This window comes from Theropithecus gelada, chromosome 8, assembly GCF_003255815.1.
Source record: "Theropithecus gelada isolate Dixy chromosome 8, Tgel_1.0, whole genome shotgun sequence".
Taxonomy (NCBI): domain Eukaryota; kingdom Metazoa; phylum Chordata; class Mammalia; order Primates; family Cercopithecidae; genus Theropithecus; species Theropithecus gelada.
In genome coordinates this window covers 29,777,520-29,801,532 of record NC_037676.1, presented here as the reverse complement: position 1 = coordinate 29,801,532, position 24,013 = coordinate 29,777,520, and the positions used below count along the sequence as shown (strand labels likewise).

Genomic DNA, 24,013 nt, shown 5'->3' with positions numbered 1-24,013 from the left:
TATCTCTAGTGCCTAGAGCAGTCCTTAATAAACATTTGTTGGATTAATAAAGGGAGACCACTGTGGGTAAAAAAAAGTAGAAAATAAAATTTTAGCTGAAGAATGGAAGCCCCTTTAAATTATCAGGCCCAGAGAGGCATTAGAATGAAAAAACAGTCCCATCTCACTCCCTGCTTGAGCTGGATAATTATCTCTTAAAGCCCACCTGCTATGTGTGCTCTAGGCTGGTACCAAGTAGCCATAAAACGCCATATGCTGGACACGATAACTCATACCCTATGAGTTACAGTGTACAGCCAATCACCAAGCAATGGTATCTCTGTAAACCAATAACAATTCCTGACCAGCTTTGTCTCAGCCCACTCCTTCCCTTCGCCTTTAAAAATCTGCTTGCAACCAAGGGCTGAAGGAGCACGCCCCAAGGCAACTGGGATATGAGTCCTGGGCAACTGCCCTCATTTTGGCTAAAGTAAACACTTTAAATTAAAATTTTGTGCCCCAGCCTCTTCCTTTTAGGTCGACACCACTATTCAATGACATCAAGATCTGAACTGTCCTACTTATCCCAATCTTCCACCCCTAAAAAGAAATGTACCAAACCATAAAAAGCCTGAAGTACTCCGACTTACAGACTCCTGTATTAGCATCCTAAGAATGATATCACCCTCTTCAACAGGGAGTAGTATTTTTCATATCAAACCTAGCCGGAGAACAACTGACATTCAACTAGGAAAAAAAAGAAAATCCATTAAGGACTGAGCGATTTGAACTCAAAAATATCCATCATCACTTGCTAAATCATAGACAGTAGGTTATTTCCCTCGACTTTACTGTGCAGACCTGGAGTGGCTCAATTTCTGCCATAAGGCCGTACCAGAAAGACAGCAACCTAAGCGCGCAGGGTAAACATCAGGCTGGGGCCGGGAGTGGCGGGGAAGCACTTTTTGAATGGCGGAAGCTCCGACAGACGCCTTTCCTGGCTGCTCCCGAGGGGAAAGGGAAAGGTAGAATGTCTGTTTTTTCCGGAATCTCCCAAACACAGCCCAGGGGCCTGCTCCGCGGGCCTAAGCACCTCCACGTGTCTCAGAAGCCTAGCACGATAGATAGCCGGGGCACCGAGCTGGCAAAACGGAAATGGGAAGACACTTTACCCTGAGAAGATAAAGTCCAACAGGTCTTCTCCTTCAGTCGGATGACTGTGGAGCGCCACCACAAGCAGGGCCTGCAACCCAAGCATCCAGGCTAGACACCAAATCAGCAAACTTCATTCCCGCGCTGCACAGTACACGCCGGCGCGTCCCCGGCGCACACAGTACACATCAGCTTCGGGAGACCGACCCGACCCGCCCCTCCAGCCCCGTCCCCGCCCCCGCTCCTGCCCCACCCCTTTCCCCGCCCCCGCTCCTGCCCCACCCCTTTCCCCGCCCCCGGCCCGGCTAGCCTTTCGCGCGGCGCTGCAGCCCTCCCACCACAGCCCATCCAGCCCCGCCCAGCGCGCCGCGGTACGCATGCGCGGAGGCCCTCACTGCCGCTGAGCTCCTCGGGAAGTGTAGTCTCTTTGCAGGTGCCGCTGGGCCGCCAGAGTCCCGCATCCCGGTGGAATCCGGAGAAGTGAGAACACTCCCTCTACCTGGTCCTCGTTCGCACCTCTTCACACCTGTCCAGTCCCCTCGCACTCCCGTTGCACCCCACGCACCGGGCTTCCGTCAGGGCGTGCACTGAGGAAAAGCGGAGACCCCCTCTTCCCCTCAGCCGCCTGTGCCGGGGGAGGCGGGGTCCACCGCCCGACCCCGCCGTCGCTCTCCCCGCCTCCCCTCCCCTCCCCTCCTGGCGGGTGTGGGGCCGGTGTCCGAAGCCCGGCAGCGGCCCCAGCAGCGGCCGCAGGAGGGGCGGCGGCGGTGGGCGCCGCGGGCGATGCCCCTGCCCGGCTGCTCCGGCGGGGGGCAGTGCGAGCGGCGGCGGCGGGGGAGGAGGCGGGGGGCGGCGGCTGCGGCGGCTGCAGCAGAGGGGCCGAGAGCTGGCGGCGGCGGCGGCGGTGGTCGTGAAGGGCATCGGCGGCGGCGGTGATGGCAGAGATGATGTGAGTGCCCGCCGGCTGGGGACCCGGGGTCGCGGAACGCGGGACGGGCGGCGGCGGCGTGCGGGAGCGGCCCCGGGGGCGGCAGAGGGATGCGGGGAGCGCGGGCAGAGCCAGAGCGGCGGCCGCCAACCGGCCGGCAGGAGCTGGAGCCCCGCGCTGCGGCGCCGGGGGAGCCGGGCCGGGCGTGGGGGTCGCGGGCAGCGGCGGGGGCGGCCAGGCCGAGGGGCGTCTGCGATTGTTCTCAACACCCCTCCCCCACCCCACCCCGTGTGTCTGTTTGTCACTTGCAGCTGAAGATGGAAAGAGCCAGGCGAAGGGGAGGCGGCGGCGGCCGCGGCCGCGGAGGCAAGAATGTAGGGGGCTCTGGCCTAAGCAAGAGTAGACTCTATCCCCAGGCCCAGCACTCCCACTACCCCCACTACGCGGCCTCAGCCACCCCTAATCAGGCCGGGGGCGCAGCCGAAATCCAGGAGCTGGCCTCCAAACGAGTGGACATCCAGAAAAAGAGGTTTTACCTAGACGTGAAGCAAAGCTCCCGGGGCCGCTTCCTAAAGATAGCCGAAGTCTGGATAGGGAGAGGCCGGCAGGACAACATCAGAAAGAGTAAACTGACCCTCTCCCTGTCTGTGGCAGCGGAGCTGAAGGACTGTCTAGGGGACTTCATCGAGCACTATGCCCACCTGGGCCTGAAAGGCCACCGGCAAGAGCATGGCCACAGCAAAGAGCAAGGCTCCAGGAGGAGACAGAAGCACTCGGCACCCTCCCCACCAGTCTCCGTGGGGTCCGAAGAGCATCCTCACAGTGTCCTGAAAACAGACTATATCGAGAGGGACAATAGGAAATATTACCTAGACCTAAAGGAAAATCAGCGGGGTCGCTTCCTACGGATTAGACAAACCATGATGCGGGGGACTGGCATGATAGGTTATTTTGGCCACAGTTTGGGCCAAGAACAGACTATTGTCCTCCCAGCACAAGGAATGATTGAGTTTCGTGATGCCCTGGTTCAGCTGATTGAAGACTATGGCGAAGGAGACATAGAAGAACGAAGAGGTGGAGACGATGACCCACTAGAACTCCCAGAGGGGACTTCTTTCAGAGTGGACAATAAAAGGTTCTACTTTGATGTGGGCTCTAATAAATATGGAATTTTCCTGAAGGTAAGTGAGGTGAGACCACCTTACCGTAATACTATTACTGTTCCATTCAAAGCTTGGACAAGGTTTGGGGAGAATTTTATCAAGTATGAAGAAGAGATGAGGAAAATTTGCAACAGCCATAAAGAAAAGAGAATGGATGGCAGAAAGGCCAGTGGTGAAGAACAAGAATGCCTCGACTAGAGTGAAATTGAACTCCATCAGGCAAAATTTAAAATCACAAATTGGCTAAAAGTACTGATCCATTATCCTTTGAAGAAGTTTTTCCTCTTTTTTGGCCCGTTGTTACTAGTAATACCTCTAGTAGTTGATACTTCAAGAAGTCTGATTCTCATGTTATGTTACACATAGATCACTATAATTCTTACGGGAATTCCAACCTTCCCAGAGCTAAATAGTTTAGCTGCTTCAACTGCTCCAGACTATTGAAGTATGCAAATCAGCACAAAATGTGACATTCTGACATTCTAAATACCATAACTAAGATTTACATTGCACTATGACATAATCCTGAAAAAAGATACATATACTTAAATGGAAGTGTGACTTTCTATTTAACAAATTCCCCTAAAAGTATTTCAATCCCACTTCATTAAAAGCTGCTAAGCTTACCTGTAGGGCAGTTACCACAGAAACAGAAATTGACCTCCAGTATATATAAATATATTTACTTATAAAAGGACAAGTAGATGTATATTGTCCATTGGATAACTGAATATTTATACCATCAAAGGATCAAATCTTATCTAATTAAACCTTAAAAATACAGTGTCATAATATTTCTTAAGAATACTATAGTGTTCTATAATTTCAAACTTTGTGGTAACCCTACATTTTATAGTTACCATATCAAAGCCATGGGAGAGTTTTAATTGGTTATTCTAAGTTTAGTTACAATCCCTTCTTTACCTCTACTTAATGTTCTTTATGTTTTTATTGACTTTCCAAAGTTTCAGGAATTACTTTTATGCCACATTGAGTGGGAGGCTTCATCCAATGGCTTTGCTATGGAAATCTTGGTGTTTTAGCTTTTCATGCTAATTTGAAGATTGCGAGAGGTTTCTTCCCCAAAATAGATCATGGACTCAAGGTGTTATACTTTATGCTTCTTCTTTAACACTATTCCAGAAGGGTTGGTGCACCAATTAACTGATATAAAAATATACCTGTAATAATATATTTTAGTAGCACTTTTGCAATTGCTACCCTTAAAACCATGTCAACACTTCCAGTATAAACCTGAATTTTACAGGTGTTTTAATTCCGGAGGGGGTGGGGATTTTTTTTTTCTAAAAAGAATTTAGAATACAAATTTCCAGTCTGAGAAAAATATTATTTGAAGATTGGTTATAAATATATTTGAAAGGAAAATTCAGGCATTTTCCAAGGTGCTCTTTCTGACTTTACACAAGACTCACCCATTTACCTGTATTACAAATTACTTTCCAGGAAGTGCCACAGCAATTTTTCAACACCTAAGCAATTTTTTAAACAAGTGGGTATAGTGTTATATGTGTACCAACCCATCCTGTATTAACTGACTGAAATTACATCTATTCAGCTATATCTTCTTCTGAATGAAATTATTGTCTTTTATCTTGGCTTTATTCACCTCCTACACAGTAAGTCCATCTAATCATACTTAAGAGCCAGAACACTGATTTCAACCCCCAAATATTACTCTCACTGATGAGAGCTGGCTGCATGGATTCAAATCAGAATGTAGCTCTTCTTTTATATGCCAAAAGTAATTTAAAATTATATCAGCAATTTTTTTCTTCCAGAGGTTTGTCCCCCAATACATTTACGTGAGGTCACTAAGAAAACTTGATGGTATGAATTACGAAAATTAATTTCATTGGTTTATGTTACTTAAGAACAAGCAATCAGTAACCCCGACATATATACTGGTGTTGGTTTACAGATCGTATTTCACATTTCCTCTAGTAGCGTGAAGGAATCTCATTAGTTCATTATAATTGTGGACCATCTGGATCACTATGGAACAACTGAAGGTTAGGAGATAATGTTAGTACTAGAGCTAATAGCACATGGTGGGTGTTGAGACTCTAAAAGTAGCAAGGATTTTTAAACAGTCCTAACTGTAAAATAACTATGTAGGCTTGCTAAAAAAAGTAGTTTTTGGTCTATGAAGGAGTGATGTGCACTTGAATTACTGTACTACTGATTGTTATTGCTGCCCATCATAGTGCCTATTAATAATAATCAACCTGTCAGATTTTGGCAAACTGGAGCTGTGAATATTCTAGTATTTGATTGTTCCTATCGCTATTGCTATGAGTGTATACTCTCTCTTAAAGTCTTCCATTCTAAAATATTTATATCCATTAGGTCTAAATGATTTCCTTTTACCTTTTGGGTCTGATAAGATTTGAGTATGTGTCTATATCTATATATATATACACACATATATGTATATGCATATATGTGTGTGTATACATACATACAATACCATGTCAGACTTAAAGATAAATATCTTTAACTCATTGTATATAAACACTATTAAATTTAGTTTTCCATTAATTATTTAAGTAAAGAATTAGTTAAGCAGCCAGATTTTCTACCTTGTATGTATAGTTCAAAGTTTTTACCATCTCAAAGCTGCAGATTAAATAGATGCATATATACTGGCAATTGAATATACTCTAAAATTATTAAGCCTTCTGCCAGTCCTTTTGTTTCATGTTTTTCATAATCATTGAAAAATGAGAAGATGCTATGATTTTTTGATACTTAAAATTCCCAAGAATTCATTAGCCATAATTAAATATGATCCAGTTCAAAACTCTGGTCTTAGGACATGTATTGCCATGTATCTTATAAAATAAGCTACTATTCTTATCTGTGCAATATTCACTTTATTTATTGTCATTTGTAACATACGTGGAGCTGCAAGTGTTCATGGTATCCTTCAAAATAACAGAAACCCTGCCTTGAAGACATTAAACTCTTAAGGCAACTGGAAGTTAGAAGTTAAAAAATGAGCATGAAAGTTAGTAACCAAAAGTACTAGTTCACTGTATAATTCTAAAACACTGATGATGTTTGCACATAATAATCCAAGCATAATGTGGTGCAGGCTCAAAACTGTAGTAATATAAGCTAATAGTATGAAATTTGGAAACGGGTTCCTCTTGATAGTTGGCAGTGTGCTCCTAGCAATTGAAAGCAGCACTAATCTGTTGCTTATATGCAAAAGATGCAATGTATTATAAAGATATTAAAGTTCTGCTACATTTTATAATTTTCCTTGTTAAAACCCCAAACTGCCGTGTCCCTGAAACTTGAGTCAAACACAAGCTTATTTGCACTAAAGAGCATGGCCAAAAAAATGAATGACAGGGTGGAAAAGCTAGTTGGAACCTCTTGAAATAATTGGTTCTGATAGGAGAATTTCACATTTGTCTATTTGAAAGCTATATGGTCCAGGCAGACAATCTGTCAGTTCACTAATTTAATAATGCACTTTACCTTTTGTATATAGAAGATGTACATTTATGCCACTTGACAGGTGGGATGTGTTTCAATAACTATGTAGCTAGAATCTATAAGGTGATCTCTTGCATGCATATGTTTGTGTTGGAACTGTTGTTGTAACAGGTTTCCATTAAATCAGTATAATGGAGAAGGGTAGAAGATGCTTTTGAAACAAATCCCAGTATATTTAACAAATAATTTTAAAGTAGAGTTCACATTTGATGTCTTAAGAACTAGAATAAATAAAATACTATTTCCAACCCAAATTCGTATTACAGTTGAGACTGTATTTAGTTGAGATTCCCCATAATGCCCTGACAGTTAATTTGGGGAATTTGTCCAGACCAAATTTTTTTTCAATCATTGTTTCATTGTTGATATATGTTTAAGTAATGAATAAATATGCAGTACATAATATTATACTCAAATTAAAAGTGTGGTTAGCTGATGTGGCATTATTTAAAGAACACTCAGACTAAAGAAATAAGGTTTCAAGTTAAGGAAATGCAAGGAACCTATGAACAGTCACTAACACAAATATGATATCTCAGAATTCACAGAAGTACTAACCTTCACCAACTAAAAAGGGTATTGGGAGATTTAGTGTATCCTTCCATCTTAAAAGCTTCTTAAGATGTACATTTGAAAACTAGATAACTGTTACTTAATAATACTTTACTGAGAAACACTGTGTACTAACAATTCATCAAGAGTGTGCTATATTTACTGCGTTCATTTTATATCTATAGATAAGAATACATTATATAGTCATCCTACCTTAATATAATCATGTATTTATATTGTAATTTTGCAAATATTTTCCATAAAATAAACATTTATCTGAGCTGCACAATTTGAAGAGGATGAAATTGGAATACACCCTCAGATGCTCATTTTAAATAAGCAGCTACCATTGAAAGCTGATATATGTATTATCATTCCTTTAAATTTGGGTTTGTGGTATATACTAATATTTAAATGAATAGGACTTAATTTGAATTTTAAGTGGTTTTCTGAAAATAATTTTTTTCATAAGTGTGAGCTTTTTTACCTGCTTATCTCCAAATGTTTTTCATTGGAACTATTTATGAAATCCTATTCAAAGCTTTATGTAAGGGGTTTGCTTAGTCACCACTTAGTTTGAAGTCTGTCTTTACTAAAATACCAAACATCTTTGACAACATACAAAGAGGAGTTAACATTGATTCTATGCCTACAGAATAATACAGGTGTAATATTTATCACTGCCTGAAAAGGATCTTAAAATCCTTCTGAAATTTCCTTAAATGTTTCTTGAATTTCAAAGAGAAATGGTGGCTAATGGCTAGCCCATCAGAGAAAGAGAGTAAGTATGATTACATGCTGTTGATACAAACAATAGTCCACCATACTGTAGCAATGAAGTTCAGGGAAAATGTGCTTTTCCCAACTTAATATCATGTGAAAATTGGGTTTTCAGATTACAGTAACTCTGTCATAAAGAAAATATACCCAAATTTAGTAGGTAGAGCTTAGAAAAATAATATATGTATAAGTATATATTTTCATGTATAGTGGAAAAAAATCCATAGTTGTTATTAATTTGACATGCTATTTTAAATCATTTAAATTTATTTTGGTAATGAGATTTTAATCACTATTTTTGAATGGGGAAAAACATACACATAGTACAAAATGGAAACAGTACAGATGGGTAGAGGGTGAAAAGTAGCAACCAATGTTAGCAATTTCTTGTGTATCCTTCTAGGGTTACTCTGCATATACAAGTATATGTGTATAATATATATATATATATTCTTTTTAAAAACATACAGATGAAAACATATTATATATACTATCTTGTACCTAGTAGGTTCAATTTCAGATCTGTCATTTTAAGTGACTTTTTTTTAACTTAGATATCATACTTGAGCTAGTTAACATATCACTTAATTTGAAATATATTACTATACCAAGGAAATATCAAGGAAATTTTGAATGAATCCCATTGGTATTTACTTAAAATGCAAATATATGTGTATTTTAAATATACAAATACTCAGTTTATCCTACTAGTTTCCCTTCCCTCTTCCTAGCCATCTTGCCTTCCTATATTCCCCTCACAAATATATTAGTCTTTTTCCTGAAGTAATGCAGTTCAGAAGTGCCAGGATATTAAATAATTTAACCAAGTGTTATCTTAAACTGTGTTCTCTAATGAAAAACACCCATATTTAAAAGCTTTAATAAAGGATCACTTTCAGTCAATTTTTACTAATTCTGTTACTGTTATCTTTATCCAAAGACCTTGCCATTATAAAAGCAAATGAGTATCAGAACTTAGTGAAAAGGTATGTTATAATTCTTTTGAAATACTTTATTAACATGAAGCCTTTATCTTTATGAGAAAGGTATAACGTTCATTTAGCAACCTCATCAAATCCAAGTTTAAGCAAATAGGTAACTCTAGACCTGATTGTTTAAAGCTTTGATTTTTCACTGAAGGACCAAGAGTCTGTCAGTAGTCTTGGGACCAAAGGTGCTGGGATGATTTGGGGAATGAGTAAAAATTGGGGTGCTATGAGGTTACAAGTACAGCTAAACTGTCTCTACTCTCTGCTGGAAGAATATGAAATGGTCAATATAATTTTTAATGAAGTTAGCATTATTACTATTCCTATAAACATAAACAAACCTGCTTTAATAGTTTTGTGAGCACTCCTCCCCCAAAATCATAATTCTCTTTTCATTCCCATCAAGAGTGCATTTTGATATGACTTTTCTATTGACCACCAAGAAAAAATTATCTGAAAAATGGAAGATCCCATACTTGAGTCCTGAAAGATGCTATCTAATTATGAATTAAAGCAACCAGAGTAAAAGATCCAATACAATTGTAAATATCTTTTAAAATGTGGGTTGAGGAAGAAGAATTTTTTCTCATGGATTGGTATCCATGAATTTTATGAACATGTCATAAGGTTTACAAATTTAAAGCATTGCTTTAAACTTTAGAATAATAACTCTATATTTGGTAGCATAATGTCCTGTTTACAAAATGAGAGAGGGGTTAAAAGATAAGATCCTCTTAAACATATTTTAAAAGCATAAAAGAGTTTGCTCCCTTTATTTTCATGCTGAATAATTCATTATAAAATTCATTAAAAATTCATCTTTAGGAATGAATTTTGCTTAAACTTAGGCTGAAAAATATTAATAATTTCCCATCCTTAATTGAAGAGCTTCCCATGTTGGTGCTTTCTGGTAAATTATATTTTTCAAGCTTTATGTTCTTTTTAATATTTCTTATGAAAAATTACATATTTTTATTGGGGCCAGTGACATCCACCAGTAAATAAAAACATAATGAATTAGTGCTGCTATAGTGAAGTTACTTTGTGATACGAATATGAAGAAGAAAAACTCATTTAAATGAAATATACTTTCCTGTTTAATATTGTTAACTTATTTATGATTAAGTAGCAGTTCTCTGTCTTCACACTTTACCCTCTTAAACTTAATTTTTGCAAAAAATTGTTCTATTCGGTTTTCATTTTCCTAGGGAAAGGGAAAAATAGTCCCTAATGAAAAGTGTTTATAGTATTTAAAAGAGTTGCTCAAAGTGTAAGATTGGGGGAAAAAAGCTTATGTTGGTTTTTTTGTCTTTATGAAAATAATGGTATAAATCTGATTATCTTATTTGATCTGATTAAAGTCAGGATTTATTTTATCAGAAACTTTTATATTCAAAACATTTATTATTTTATTTTTCTTAAAGAAAATGATTCTCTTGGATAATACAGAAATCTTCAGGATTTTGTTGTGGATTCGATGGGTTGTTGCCTAGAGGTAGCAAACAGAAAAGAAGAAATAGAAAAGAGAAATACAGTGGCTGATTATTTTGCCTGTCCATAACAAAATTCATCTAAGAGAAATAAGTTATTGTCAGAACTCAATCTCTGTTTAACCTTTAAAAAAGCATTTGAGAAAGAATAATAAGATTAATTCTGCCAAGGTGTGGCCTGACCCTGAGTAAATCACTCAACTTCTGTTGGATGATTTCCTCATGTGAAAGATGAATAGCATTGTGCTGGAAGCTAAGGTTCCCTCCTACTCTAAACATTTAAAATTCTGTATCAGTGGACTGTGAAAGGAAAAATAGATGGATAATACCAGAGTTGGGAAGTGTGAAAGTTTATCTGTTTACATTAAAAACAACTATAATGATGCAGCAACCTGTGGTGATACCCAACGGAACAATGCAAAAAATGTCAGTTTTATAATATGTATGTATTTCTTTAGCCACGCAAAATAAAATTTTGTTTCTAGTCCTTATTAAGACCAAGTTGTTGTACACTAACTACATAACTATACTAAACTTTAATTTTTTAAAAGAAATATTTTTAAATATTGATTATGTCCCATCTCTTTATTATATCCAATATCTCATTATTTGGAAGGAGCATTGCTTGTTTCTGAATATTCTGTAATCATTTTTTATATTCTGCATGGCAAAGGAATTTTACAGATGAATATCACTTCCTGAAATGCCATTGTTCCTAAAATAACCATAAATCACATTGCCAAATAATACTGCAGCTGTCATGGTAGTGGTCCCTACTGTCTTCGATTCCTTCTTGTTGATCCTGTCGAATATCCTATGCTAGAAATAATGATGTCTGACAAAGACCTTCGGGAAGGATACTGACCTGTGAACAGTATGGTTCTGTTTTAGAGGACCTGTAACTACTAGGGTATGCAAAGGTTAACCATCTAATGGTTTGGGGGTTTTTTTAGCCTTAAGAAACGTCAAAGGATGGTGATTGGAAGAGAGAAGAAGCAGCACACAAGGTTTTTGTCTTAGAAGCATTTATTTATTTATTTACTTATTTATTATTACTATTTTGTTTTTTTTGAGATGGAGTCTCACTCTGTCACCCAGGCTGGAGTGTATGTATTTAAGCAAAGAAGCATGTATTTAAGAACCCCAGTCCTCAACTATGCAGTGCCCCACCACTGCCAGTGGAGAGGATTAAAAGAGTGACCCATTTCTCCCTAGACCTCTCTTTTGGTGCCTGTTTATCAAAGACTCCATTTAAGAGTAACTTAAGTGTATTTTGAAGTGCATATGCATGTGTATTTTGCTAATTTCAAAAGTTTCTGTGCACATAAATTCCATTACGGAAACATTCCATATGATAACTAATCTTTGCCCTGGTGGTGGTTCAAAATAGCAATTTGGTTGGTCTGTTTTCAACAAATTCTATAGAATGAATTGGCTGTTGTTAGAAAATGTTTTCTGTCTTTTCTCCTCCCTCTCCTCAAAATAGCAGATACATTTTAAATCCTTGATTGCTTCTTTTTCAGTGGTGTTTGAAATCTAAGTGGGATTTGAGAGAATACTTTCTACAAAAGTGCCATTTTGTAGAAACTTTCCTCAGCTTCCCATCAGATATTCTAAGCAACTTTACCAAAAGAACTCACCTATGTGCCAAAACTACTGAGCAAAATAAAACAACAGAACCATAGGAAAATGATGTAGGAATAAGAATAAAGATATATACAGACACCTAAATTCTCAACATTCCTTATCATTTGCTAATTTACTTCAGAGACTACTGTATTTTATTTCTAGGTTCTTCAAACTATCAATGTGATTTATTCCAGTGATTTGTCAGTCTAGAATTTCAATAGAACAAAATCTTTTGCTGCTTAGTAAATGTGCCAAAAAGGGCATCTCATGTTATACAGTTGTAAAAATAGAATTCTAAAATTCCATTCATTATAATCCTCTTTCCTTCTTCCCTCCTGCACACTGTACCCTATTGGAAGTGGGTAAGGGCATTAATTTCGTTCACTATCACATGGACCCACTCCATCCTATTTATTTGTTCAGAAGACAATTGAAACACAATAGAGACCAGAGCTGCTCTTTGAAAATCTAGAAATTGCCCTGTGAGCTAGATCTATAGACTCTAAGAAAGAAGGGCTACTACTTCACTGAACTATTCTCCACACTCTTGCCATGTTTCTATATAAGAGTTTAAGATGAATAGAAAACCGATTTGACTTGGGATGACATGAACTGAAAGCTCAGTTACTCTAACTTTTCAACACACAGTGCATCTTCAGAAAAATATTTTTTACTAGCATGACTGACAGGTAATTTCAGAAATGAATTTAGGCTGAGCGTGGTGGCTCACGCCTGTAATCCCAGCACTTTGGGAGGCCAATGCGGGTGGATCACTTGAGGTCAGGAGTTCAAGATCAGCCTGACCAACATGGTGAAACCCCTTCTCTACTAAAAATACCAAAATTAGCCAGGCTTGGTGGTGCACTCCTGTAAACCCAGCTACTCAGAAGGCTGAGACAGGAGAATCGCTTGAACCCAGGAGGCGGAGGTTGCAGTGAGCTGAGATGGCACCACTGCACTCCCGCCTGAGCAACAGAGTGAGATACCATCTCAAAAAAAAAAGAAAAGAAAAGAAATGAATTTGGTCCCTAGAGAAGCTTCACCATGACCATTTTAATAGAGAAGGTGGTAAGAAAAGGAAGAGTCGATTAAGATTTATTAGTAGTAATAACTATTACTTATTGACCACCCACTGTATACTAGACATAGCTGGGCCCCTTATAACTACTATTCCTAATCCTTATAACAACCCTATTATCATCCCCATTTTCATTTTCATATGATTTTCCAGAGGTTTTTAAACTGGTTCGGAATTTCAGAATTAATATATTTGAACGCAAATTTACACCAAAGCCAAAGATTGTGCCCATTCAGTTAGGCCAAACTGCCTTTCAGACTTCCTATGAAGCTGATCCTTCCAACTCTAATAAAGCACAGTCTATCCCCGGTCGCCACTATACATCTGCCTCAGCTTACTAGGAATTATTTTATCCAAAACCATCCCCCATATGTGGGACTAGTCTCACCAAAAAGACGCTTGGCTTATGTGAGGATTCCGTTGGTTAAAGTTGGTGCTAATACATACAAGTTATTTGATCTTTAGTTTACAGATAAAACCTCTAATCCTGATCAACTATTTCCAATAAATGTCATAATTTTTTAAAGGGATCAGATCACAAGAATGTGGAAGAGCTTCACAGTCTCATCCCAAGGGGCAGAGAGGAGGCAAATTACTATTCACCATGGGTCTACAATTTCATTTTCATGAACCAAAAACAACTGGTTATCTTAGTTTCAAAATAAATCTTACCAGTATTTTTGGAAGTTTTATTGATTTCTTACAACTTTTTCCTGCCATCTTATTGATGTCTCACAACTTTTCCTGCCATAGTCCTCCCTACATCATTCCTCTCATTTTCATATTTAATTACCAAATTTCCTCCTCTTTCTCTTAATTCCAGTGGAATAAACAGATAATTGCTCCATTTACAGATACATATTTTTCCCCATTACTATGGGGCACTAATTTTCAAACTTCAGTGTGAATACAAATCACCTCAATGGTTTGTTAAACCACAGATTGCTGGCCCCAGCTCAGAGTTTCTATTCAGTAGGACTGGTAGGGTGGGGAGAAGACCAAGAATGTGAAATTCTAACAGTCCCGAGGAGAGTGGATGCTATGATCTAGGGGGACCGCACTCTAAGAACCACATTGCTCTTAGCTGATGAGATTTTTACCTTAGCTACAAAAGATAGTGATGGAAAAACTCAGTCAAAACAACTAGGGTATCTGGGTAGAAAGAGGAGACTCTGAGAGCTACTCCTTCTGCCTTGACAAGCTTACAAATCTTGAAACAAGCAACTTTTTAAATAAGTTGACCATGATTTTGGAAAAAATTATTTTCTTGTCTTTTTAATAACCTTTCTGATTCCCTCTCATTTTTCAACAGCTATCTTGAGAAAAATCAGATAGGAATTAACAGTTATGAAACCTCATGTGAAAAGCTCAGCTTTTAAATATATGGAGACTGATGCATATTCTTAATTTATTATGTAATTATGGTATATAAATCTTGGTAAAGCAAAGTGAACAATTTATCTACTTAAGAATTATTAATACAAGTTTAATGACTATTAAATATTAGGACTTGAAAGATCTTGGAATTAATTTAGTCCCTTAGTTTTCTATTTTGCAACATACATCATGTAGCTCAAATGGTTCATAATTACTAGAATAAGCTAAGTAAACAGAATTTAAAGGCTAGAGCTTAAAATGCTGATTATTTCTTAAGATATATAAATGGTGAGAAATATACTAATTTCCTCTAAGAGCATGTAGTGTTTTTACCATCTTCATGTATCCTCTCTGTACATATAGAATGGAGGAACTATATACTGTAGTGTGTTTACAGTACCTTTTTTTGTCTGCAATCTCTGCCTCCCAGGTTCAAGCAATTCTCTGGCCTCAGCCTCCTGAGTAGCTGGGATTACAGGCGTGTGCCACCACTCCCAGCTAATTTTTGTATTGTTAGTAGAAACAGGGTTTTGCCATGTTGGCCAGGCTGGTCTCGAACTGCTGACCTCAGGTGATCTGCCCACTTTGGCCTCCCAAAGTGGTGGGATTACAGGCATGAGCCACCACTCCCGGCCTACAGTACTTTTCTTTAGATTAACAATTGAACTCATTGCTTTAAAATTAGAGATATTGGCTGGGCCCAGTGGCTCGCGCCTGTAATCCCCACACGTTAGGAAGTGGAGGCAAGCAGATCATGTGAGGTCAGGAGTTCGAGATCAGTTTGACCTACATAGTGAAACCCCATCTCTACTAAAATACAAAAATTAGCCAGGCATGTAGGCAGGCTCCTGTAATTCCATCTACTCCAGAGGCTAAGGCAAGAGAATCACTTGAACCCAGGAGGTAGAGGTTGCAGTGAGCCAAGATTGCCCCACTCCATTCCAGCCTGGGCAACAGAGCAAGACTCCCTATCAAAAAAGAAAAAAAATTAGAGGTGTTTCACCTGAACACTCATTGAGCCCACTTTCTAAAACTAACATATTTTTAAATAATTTATTCTATACTTGCCAACCTTGTAGATATTCTGTACTATAATTAATATGTTGATCAAAATTAATAAAAACATATTTTTTTGAGATGGGGTCTCGCTGTGTCGCCCAGGCTGGAGTGCAGTGGTGCGATTTTGGCTCACTGCAAGCTGCGCCTCCCAGGTTTACGCAATTCTCCTGCCTCAGCCTCCCGAGTAGCTGGGACTACAGGCGCCCGCCACCACACCCGGCTAATTTTTTCTATTTTTTAGTAGAGATGGGGTTTCACCATGTTAGCCAGGATAGTCTCGATCTCCTGACCTCATGGTCCGCCCGCCTTGGCCTCCCAATAATAAAACCATATTTTGTATTGAAATCTATATAATATCTATAACTGTATATAAACCTTAATGCTATCATTCTAGTGGATTACATCCTATTGAAGTATTAAATTAATTCATACATAGACATTTGGCAGTTCTGCAAGTTCATTGACTTCTCTTAACAGCTACTACCTTTGAATGATTAGCACTCCAGAACACTGAATTAGTTCCTAATTGTGAAAATGATTAACTAACTGCTGACATAACAGAGATAGTCACAAACTCAAATGGATCATTATAGGTAATGTAACTTTTTTACGAATTCTCTATTCATTTGTATTATGGCTACAAGATACATTTTAGATTTAAAAAATTAAGTGTTGGAATTATACTTTGAGTAGGCTTCAGGCAGAATAAATTTATAGTAGACTTCAGCTCAACATTAGGGCAAACTTTAAGGATTGCGTGACTTCTCTGCTCCTGGAATTATTTAAGGTAGAGACTAGGCACGCACTGAATGTGGGATGCATAAAGGGAATTAAAAAATCAGAAAAGGTGAATTGTTATGGCTCAAAGATTCTTCTCCACTCCAAGGGATTCAGAATTTATTGGAAATAATCATTGGAACTTTTGCCTTCAGGGCCTTCTGTTAATTTACTGGTTTGGATAAAGAAGTGTGATTTCAAATTTTCTAATATTATTGTGAAAACATATAAAGAAAAAAGTCCTTCTTCCCATCCTTTGTTATTGCAGAACAACATAAGAACTAGGTTTTAAATTTTCATGAACTTTATTAATTAAATGACTAGTTAAATAGTATTTATGAAATTTATTCTGCAAGATTAAGTCTACCTTTTATAATTTTCAAAGAAACTTTTCACTTTCAGTCTTTTTTCAAAAAAGATTGTATGAAGGAATAAATTTAGTATTTGTAGTGCTATTTCAAAAGTACCTGCTATAGATTTATTTAGAAAGACATAAAAGGCAGTAGGGTAAATTGGAAAACCAAATTATTGGATATTATCAAATTTTTTCTTTATAAAAATTCAGATTAAATTCTGTTTAAAAGTCGAAACATCTGTAATATCTTTCTGCATTTTTTCTTGCACTGCTCAATTCAGGTGGAAAGAAGCAACATCGTTTGCTAATTTCATCTTAAATTTTTTGCTTTAAACAAGTTTCCAAGTAAGTTCGTTATTGTTACAAATGCAATCATATCTAAATTCAGGACCTTGTGAATTCATATGAAACTCAATTCTCCCGGTACTGTCCACTTTTTTCTTGTTACTTCTTCTAATCATCTCTGCTTTCTTGTGATACTGTAACATTTCCAGATTTCAAGTGGGCAAATAGTAGCTCTTATGGAGAGATCTGAGTGGTTTAGATGTTATCACACAAACATCTATAAACTATATTGCACATTTCTAAATATTTGGCCAAGCAAATTTTAGTCCTCCACATAAATATTACATACATGTTATATATAATAGATATGGATATATAGTCTCTCTTATAGAGAGTATGTGTAATATATGTTAAACATATATATTGCACATGCATATATATACAATTTTTTACATATATGTAAAAAATTTTTAAAGAGATCCCAATCCTATTCACCTTTTTCTTGTCCCTCGAGAAGTAGTGGCAAATTGGTTTCATCTTGCTTGTATCTACAATTGATTGGCTGCCCTAAAGTGCTGTGTTCGTATCTACAGGGAGAGGGAAAAAACAGCATTCATGCCAAGTATTTGCTATTTGTCATTCCTGCTTTAGAGACGTGAAAGTTCTCATTGTAGCTCTAAAAATTTCTAGCTTAGCCAGATAGCTGGCAGTTGCAGCACAAACTACCATGTGACTCACCTGGAATGTGTCTCTTCTAATATGTGAAAGAGATTGTTTGAAATCTCTTTCCTTTTTCTTTTTTTCTTTTGATCGTCTCTCCTTTAAAAGAGCAGAGCATCTCCACTATGCCTCTGAGAAACTAGAAGAATGATGGCCATGATGATGTCATCAAAGACACTCTTAAGTATTAAACTCTACATTTGCTTCTAATGAGTTCTGACCCCCATTAAAATGACAGCAGTTGCATCCTTTAAAATTTAGTCCAGTGATTCTCAAATATTAGTGTGCAGATGTATTAAATAAAAATATAGGTTTGGTCCCCATCCTCAGATATTCTGATTTGATTGGTTCAAGACAGGGGTTCAGAAATTGGCATTTTTCGTTGTCTTACTCATTCTGATACAAGTGGTCTGGAAGCCCCTCTTTGTCATTGACTTAGACTGTGGACTTGCATTCTTTTTTTGTTTGTTTCTTGTTAGACTTGCAGTCTTTCTTCCATATCATTTTTCCAACAGAAATTGCTTAAATTTTAAATACTCTCAGTCATAACACCATGGGATGATGATTTTTTGGTTACAATATTAATAAGTAGTATCTGGGGCTCACTTTATTTTATGTATTTATTTATCTGCCTATTTATTTATTTATTTTTGAGACAGAGACTCACTCTGTTGCTCAGGCTGGGGTGCAGTGGTGCGATCTCAGCTCACTGCAACCTCCACCTCCCAGGTTTAAGTGATTCTCATGCCTCGGCCTCCTGAGTGGCTGGGACTACAGGCATGTGCCACCATGCCTGGCTAATTTTTGTATTTTTGAGAGACAGGGTTTCACCATGTTGGCCAGGCTGGTCTCAGACTCCTAGCCTCAGGTGACCTGCCCGCCTTGGCCTCCCAAGTGCTGGAATTACAGGTGTGAGCTACTGCGCCCAGCCTTGGTTTGCTTGTTTGTTTTTGTTGTTGTTTGTTTGTTTGTTTTTTGAGATGGAGTCTCCCTCTGTCCCCCTGGCTGGAGTGCAGTGACACGATCTCACTGCAAGCTCCGCCTCCCGGGATCATGCCATTCTCCTGCCTCAACCTCCTGAGTAGCTGGGACCACAGGTGCATGCCACCATGCCTGGCTAATTTTTTTATTTTTTGTAATGACAGCATCTCTTTATGTTGCCCCAGCTGGTGTTAAAGTCCTGGGCTCAAGCATTTCTCCCACCTCAGCCTCCCAAAGTGTTGGGATTACAGGCCTCAGGCACTGCACCCGGCCAGGGCTCACTTTAAACACAGAGAAGCTAAATGCATAAATCCAGGTGTTTAAGATTTTGTTTACTATCGTATTGGCCAGCTTTCTGGGCAGTGATTCCTGGAAATGCCAATTTCTCACCCGCCTCCTAAACTCACGTTCTGTCTATCTGATCTTACTTGACGTCAGTCCACTGGTTTCATACTCCCTGGATTTCACAACCAAACATTCAGAGTCTCTAGAGCCAGGCGACTGGTCTTTCAGTCTCAAAAGTTGACCCTGTAAGTCTCAAATGACATTTCTCAGCCTCTTTTTTTAAAATATATATACAGTATAAACCTATCATTTATCAAGAGTAGAAAAAAATTGCCTTAGTCCATCTAGTCAGTCTTTGAATGCCTCACTTCTGGTGGTTGCGTGTTTTTTTGTTTGTTTGTTTGTTTGTTTTCAGTTGTGGTAAAAAAAAAATGCGTAGCATAAAATTTACCATCTTAACCATTTCTAAGGGTTCAGTAATGTTGTGTTCAATAGCGTTAAGTAGATTCACCTTGTCATGCAACCAATCTCCAGAACATTTTTGTCCTCCAAAACTGAAAAGCTATATCCATTAAACAACTCCCCATCTTCCTTTCCCCCAAGCCTGGCAACTACCATTATGCTTTCTTCTCAACCTTTTCTTTAAGCAAGATATTTTCTTAACCCTTCTCCCATCCATAATGGGTTTACAGTTATTGCTATTTAGCTCTCCAAGTATAAACTTTATCTCCTGTATTGTTAGAATTCTCACATGCAAAAAGATTTACAATTACAAAGCAATTGTGCTTGTATTAAGATAAGATATGCTTATAATCTTTGAGTGAAGGTATTTTATCCTGGAAGCTTTTCCACTGATTTACAGTGGGAGGTAAGCCTTTATTCCTCTTGAGACCTATGGAACTCACTTTATGCTTCCTGGCTGGTTTGTTATTTTATTTGTTTGTTGAAGGTTTAAGGCTAGAGTTACCGGGGCAATTAGGCTTAAATCCTAGAATTTCCTTGGCTTTTTCCTGTGTACATTCTAAGACTGTGTTACCATAACACATTATAACGTAAGTAGTAGATTGGAAGTTTTTCTAGAATTTGACAAATTAATGTTTACTAAATGATTTCATAATCTTTGTTTATTCAGTATAAAACTGTTTACCTTTAAGCAACCTTATTAGAAACACAATTTGGGAGGAAACAGGTAAAAAATAAAAATGTATTTTTCTGCAAATGAACTGTTTCAAATGTTATTTTCAAAATCTTTGGCAGTAAGAAAATACTCAACCTGAGCAATACATTTTTTAAACTCTTATTCTGTAAAAGTTTTTCTTTTGAAATGTTTCTCTTCCTCTGTTATTAAAATTTTTAAAGAAATGAATAAAAGCTTAAAGTCTTATAAGCAATATACATCTAAATAACCAAAAATGCTATAATTATGAGTATGCTGCTTATGATCTTCCCATAGGGAAAAAAAATCTCTCTTTTCTTAGCCTAAATTATTTTAGAGTTAGCACAAAAACTGATTGATCATGACTCTTGGATAATGATAACTAAGTCTTGGTTTCATGAATTTAACAATTTATATCAATGCTACCTTATGAGTTTTTCACACAAATGCTATTTGTATTGAACCATTTTAAATAATTCCATAATCTGAAATAATTCAGTTTTTTTTTTTTTTAATTTTTTTTTGAGACGGAGTCTCGCTCTGTCTCCCAGGCTGGAGTGCAGTGGCGGGATCTCAGCTCACTGCAAGCTCCGCCTCCCGGGTCCACACCATTCTCCTGCCTCAGCCTCCCGAGTAGCTGGGACTACAGGCGCCCGCCACCTCGCCCGGCTAGTTTTTTTTGTATTTTTTAGTAGAGACGGGGTTTCACCGTGTTCGCCAGGATGGTCTCGATCTCCTGACCTCGTGATCCACCCATCTCGGCCTCCCAAAGTGCTGGGATTACAGGCTTGAGCCACCGCACCCGGCCTAATTCAGATTTTTTTAATGATCTGCTGCAACATATTGGTATTACTGAATCTCATTTTTTCTTTGATTTCCATTGTAAAATTAGAAATATTTTCTGGGGGGAAAAAATACTCCTTGAGTTGAAAAGATTTAGTGAAGGTGTTGTGTTGCAGCTGATTCAGTAATGTTCCAGGCAATTACCTTTTTTTGTTTTCAGTGTTCCCCTCACTATTTAAGATCTTTCCTCACTGATCACCATATCACCCCGAAATCACAGAAGTTTATTTAATGTCATGCATTGGTCAGAGCACGTGATGCCAGAACTTAACCTCCCCTCAATTTGCAGCTTCTAACCTAAGCTGGACACTAATATTTTGCCAGTAGGAACCTTTTTTTGAGACAGTTTCGCTCTTGTTGCCCAGGCTGGAGTGCAGTGGCATGATCTCGGTTCACTGCAACCTCCACCTCCTGGGTTCAAGTGATTCTCCTGCTTCAGCCTCCTGAATAACTGGGATTACAGGCGCCCACCACCATGCCTGGCTAATTTTGTATTTTCAGTAGAGATGGGGTTTCACCATGTTGGCCAGGCTAGTCTCAAACTCCTGACCTCAGATAATCCGCCTGCCTCAGTCTCCCAAAGTGCTGGGATTACAGGAGTGAGCCATGGCGCCTGGCCAGGAACCTTTATATAGTACAATGAATTCCAGCCTGAAAACTCCCCAAGTTCTGAGCCTTTATTTAATAAATATTTACGTAATATATCAATTATTATATTAAACTTACTTAGAATGAAGAATGCCTGTAAGATTTATAATGACTAAAGTTAGTTTGCATTATTGTTCTTCAAGCGTTATTCAACTGTACTCCTCTTTTTTTTTTTTTTTTTTTTTTTTGAGACAGAGTCTGGCTCTGTCGCCCAGGCTGGAGTGCAGTGGCCGGATCTCAGCTCACTGCAAGCTCCGCCTCCCGGGTCTACGCCATTCTCCTGCCTCAGCCTCCCGAGTAGCTGGGACTACAGGCGCCCGCCACCTCACCCGGCTAGTTTTTTGTATTTTTTTAGTAGAGACGGGGTTTCACCGTATTAGCCAGGCTGGTCTCGATCTCCTGACCTTGTGATCCGCCTGTCTCGGCCTCCCAAAGTGCTGGGATTACAGGCTTGAGCCACCGCGCCCGGCCTGTACTCCTCTTTAAGCAAGTTTTTGGGTCACTAGGTAACTGTGATTTGGTTTGTTGATCACCATTTATTGTTTGACTCATTTTTTCAAAGACCCGAGTATTATATTTAATGACATACCAAGCTGTAATTCAAGCAGTGCCCTCTATTAAGGTGATTTGCATCTGACTTGAGGCATATTAAATAAAATCTACATTTTATTTGATGCAAATGTTTTAAATTTTATATGAAAAAAAAGCTTAGGTAAACACAGAACTTGATTCTTAAATTAGATTCTTAATAACTCAATTCTAAATGATTAGGAAATTTGTCACAAAATAACTATAAAGTGAATGTGAATGATAAATTACTCAGTATATCTATGCTATAATAAACCCCAAAAAATTAGTTGTGTATTATTTGGACTACTATTTCAATCATTCAGAAAATTGTGTTAAAAAAATCCTTGCAGTCTTGCTGCTGACCTCATGGTGTGCAGTAGTGTGGTATAGAGGTGATGCACTGTCTTTCAGAAGCCTTGGATCTATGCCTTCTAGGTGGGCCTGGGGCAAGTCATTTAACCTCTGTGGACCTCAGCTTGCTTATCCATAAATTGAGGAAATTGGATCAGAGTGACGATCTCTAAGAACCCCTTCAATTTCTGTATCCCTGAAGTCAGTGAAGCGTCTCTTAAAGTTAGTTTCTACTTTCTTCTTTGGCCTTTTCTCATTTTCCTCCCACTTCCTTGGTTTCATCTCTCATCTGACATTTATTGACCATCCTTTCCTTCTGGGCATAGTTCATATTTAGTTATGGCCACTTTACAGTGTTGCAGTATGCTGCTTCTCTGCCTAATTTGCCCGGTTCCCTTTTTTACCCTGCCATTTAATGTAACATATAAATTATCTTGGAACTAACACAAAAACTAGTTGATTGTGATATATTGTATATATAATCAGTAAGACTTATCTTTTGGCCCTGTACACAAAAGTTTTAAATAGGCAATTCTTCCAGTTCCAAGAGATTTTTTTAGACACAACCTAAAACTTGATAGAGTATATTTTAAACTTAAGTTTCCCATATGAAAAATCCTATCTCCTTAACTTGAATTTAAGTTTAAACGCAGAGACTGTTTCTTCCTCTTTTGTATTCGCCTCTCAACCTTGCGCTGGGCTGATTACTTAAATCATCTCTTTTCACTTAATCACCAGTATTCCTGTTCCTGTTTTGTCTTTGAAATCTCGTTGCTTCAGGATCACAATACTTAACAGACAAATCTAAATGGCAACAATTGTTAATGAAAGTGATAGTTTTAAAATGTAACAAAAAATGCTATGTCATCTTTGTTTCAAAGATGACTCACAATTAAAGGATGTTTTGTTGCCTGCACACCCTAAATTTTATTTCAGAAATATTCTTTCCCTTGCTTAATGGATAAGTGATGCTGTTCCTCTACTCATTCAAGGGACATTGAGTGGCTACTTTTTGCCAGGCTCTGTGCTAGGGACTAGGGATACAATAACTTAGGAAAGACAAATATTTCACTGCCATTAGCTTTAAGTGTGCCATGTCCAAAGTTACTTGATTCAAAGCAGCTTTTGGAGCCTAATTACAGTATCATTTTGTTCATTCAACAGATAAGTATTTGATTATCTGCCATGTGCCAGACAGTGTGTTGGTATATATGGAAGTGTATTTGAAGCTATCTAGTATAAAATGCTATGCATTATTTTTCCCTTAACAAGTTATCCTTTAAATATGATTAACTATCTACATACTGTCATAGTGCTCAAAATATATTTAATTGATGCAGA

At 38.3% G+C, this 24,013-nt stretch overlaps 2 protein-coding genes across 4 annotated transcripts in view; one reads left to right on the top strand and one right to left on the bottom strand.

Moving 5' to 3' along the window:
- The window catches only part of WRN (Werner syndrome RecQ like helicase), a 139,559-nt gene extending 138,224 nt beyond the window's left edge, over positions 1–1,335 (bottom strand). Inside the window, exon 1 of the mRNA XM_025394193.1 lies at positions 1,152–1,335. The gene's annotated coding sequence lies outside the window, so the exon portion shown is untranslated. The remainder of the gene's footprint in view (positions 1–1,151) is intronic.
- A 106-nt stretch (positions 1,336–1,441) lies between these two features.
- PURG (purine rich element binding protein G) overlaps positions 1,442–24,013 on the top strand; it is a 38,286-nt gene continuing 15,714 nt past the window's right edge. Inside the window, exons 1-2 of one of the 3 annotated variants that reach the window (XM_025394563.1) lie at positions 1,970–2,080; positions 2,371–3,240. In XM_025394563.1, coding sequence (XP_025250348.1) covers positions 2,377–3,240 — 864 coding nt within the window. In that variant the 5' untranslated portion in view covers positions 1,970–2,080; positions 2,371–2,376. Of the gene's footprint in view, positions 4,336–24,013 lie in introns of those variants that run through there. The other 2 variants (XM_025394562.1, XM_025394561.1) reach the window with 2 other exon arrangements.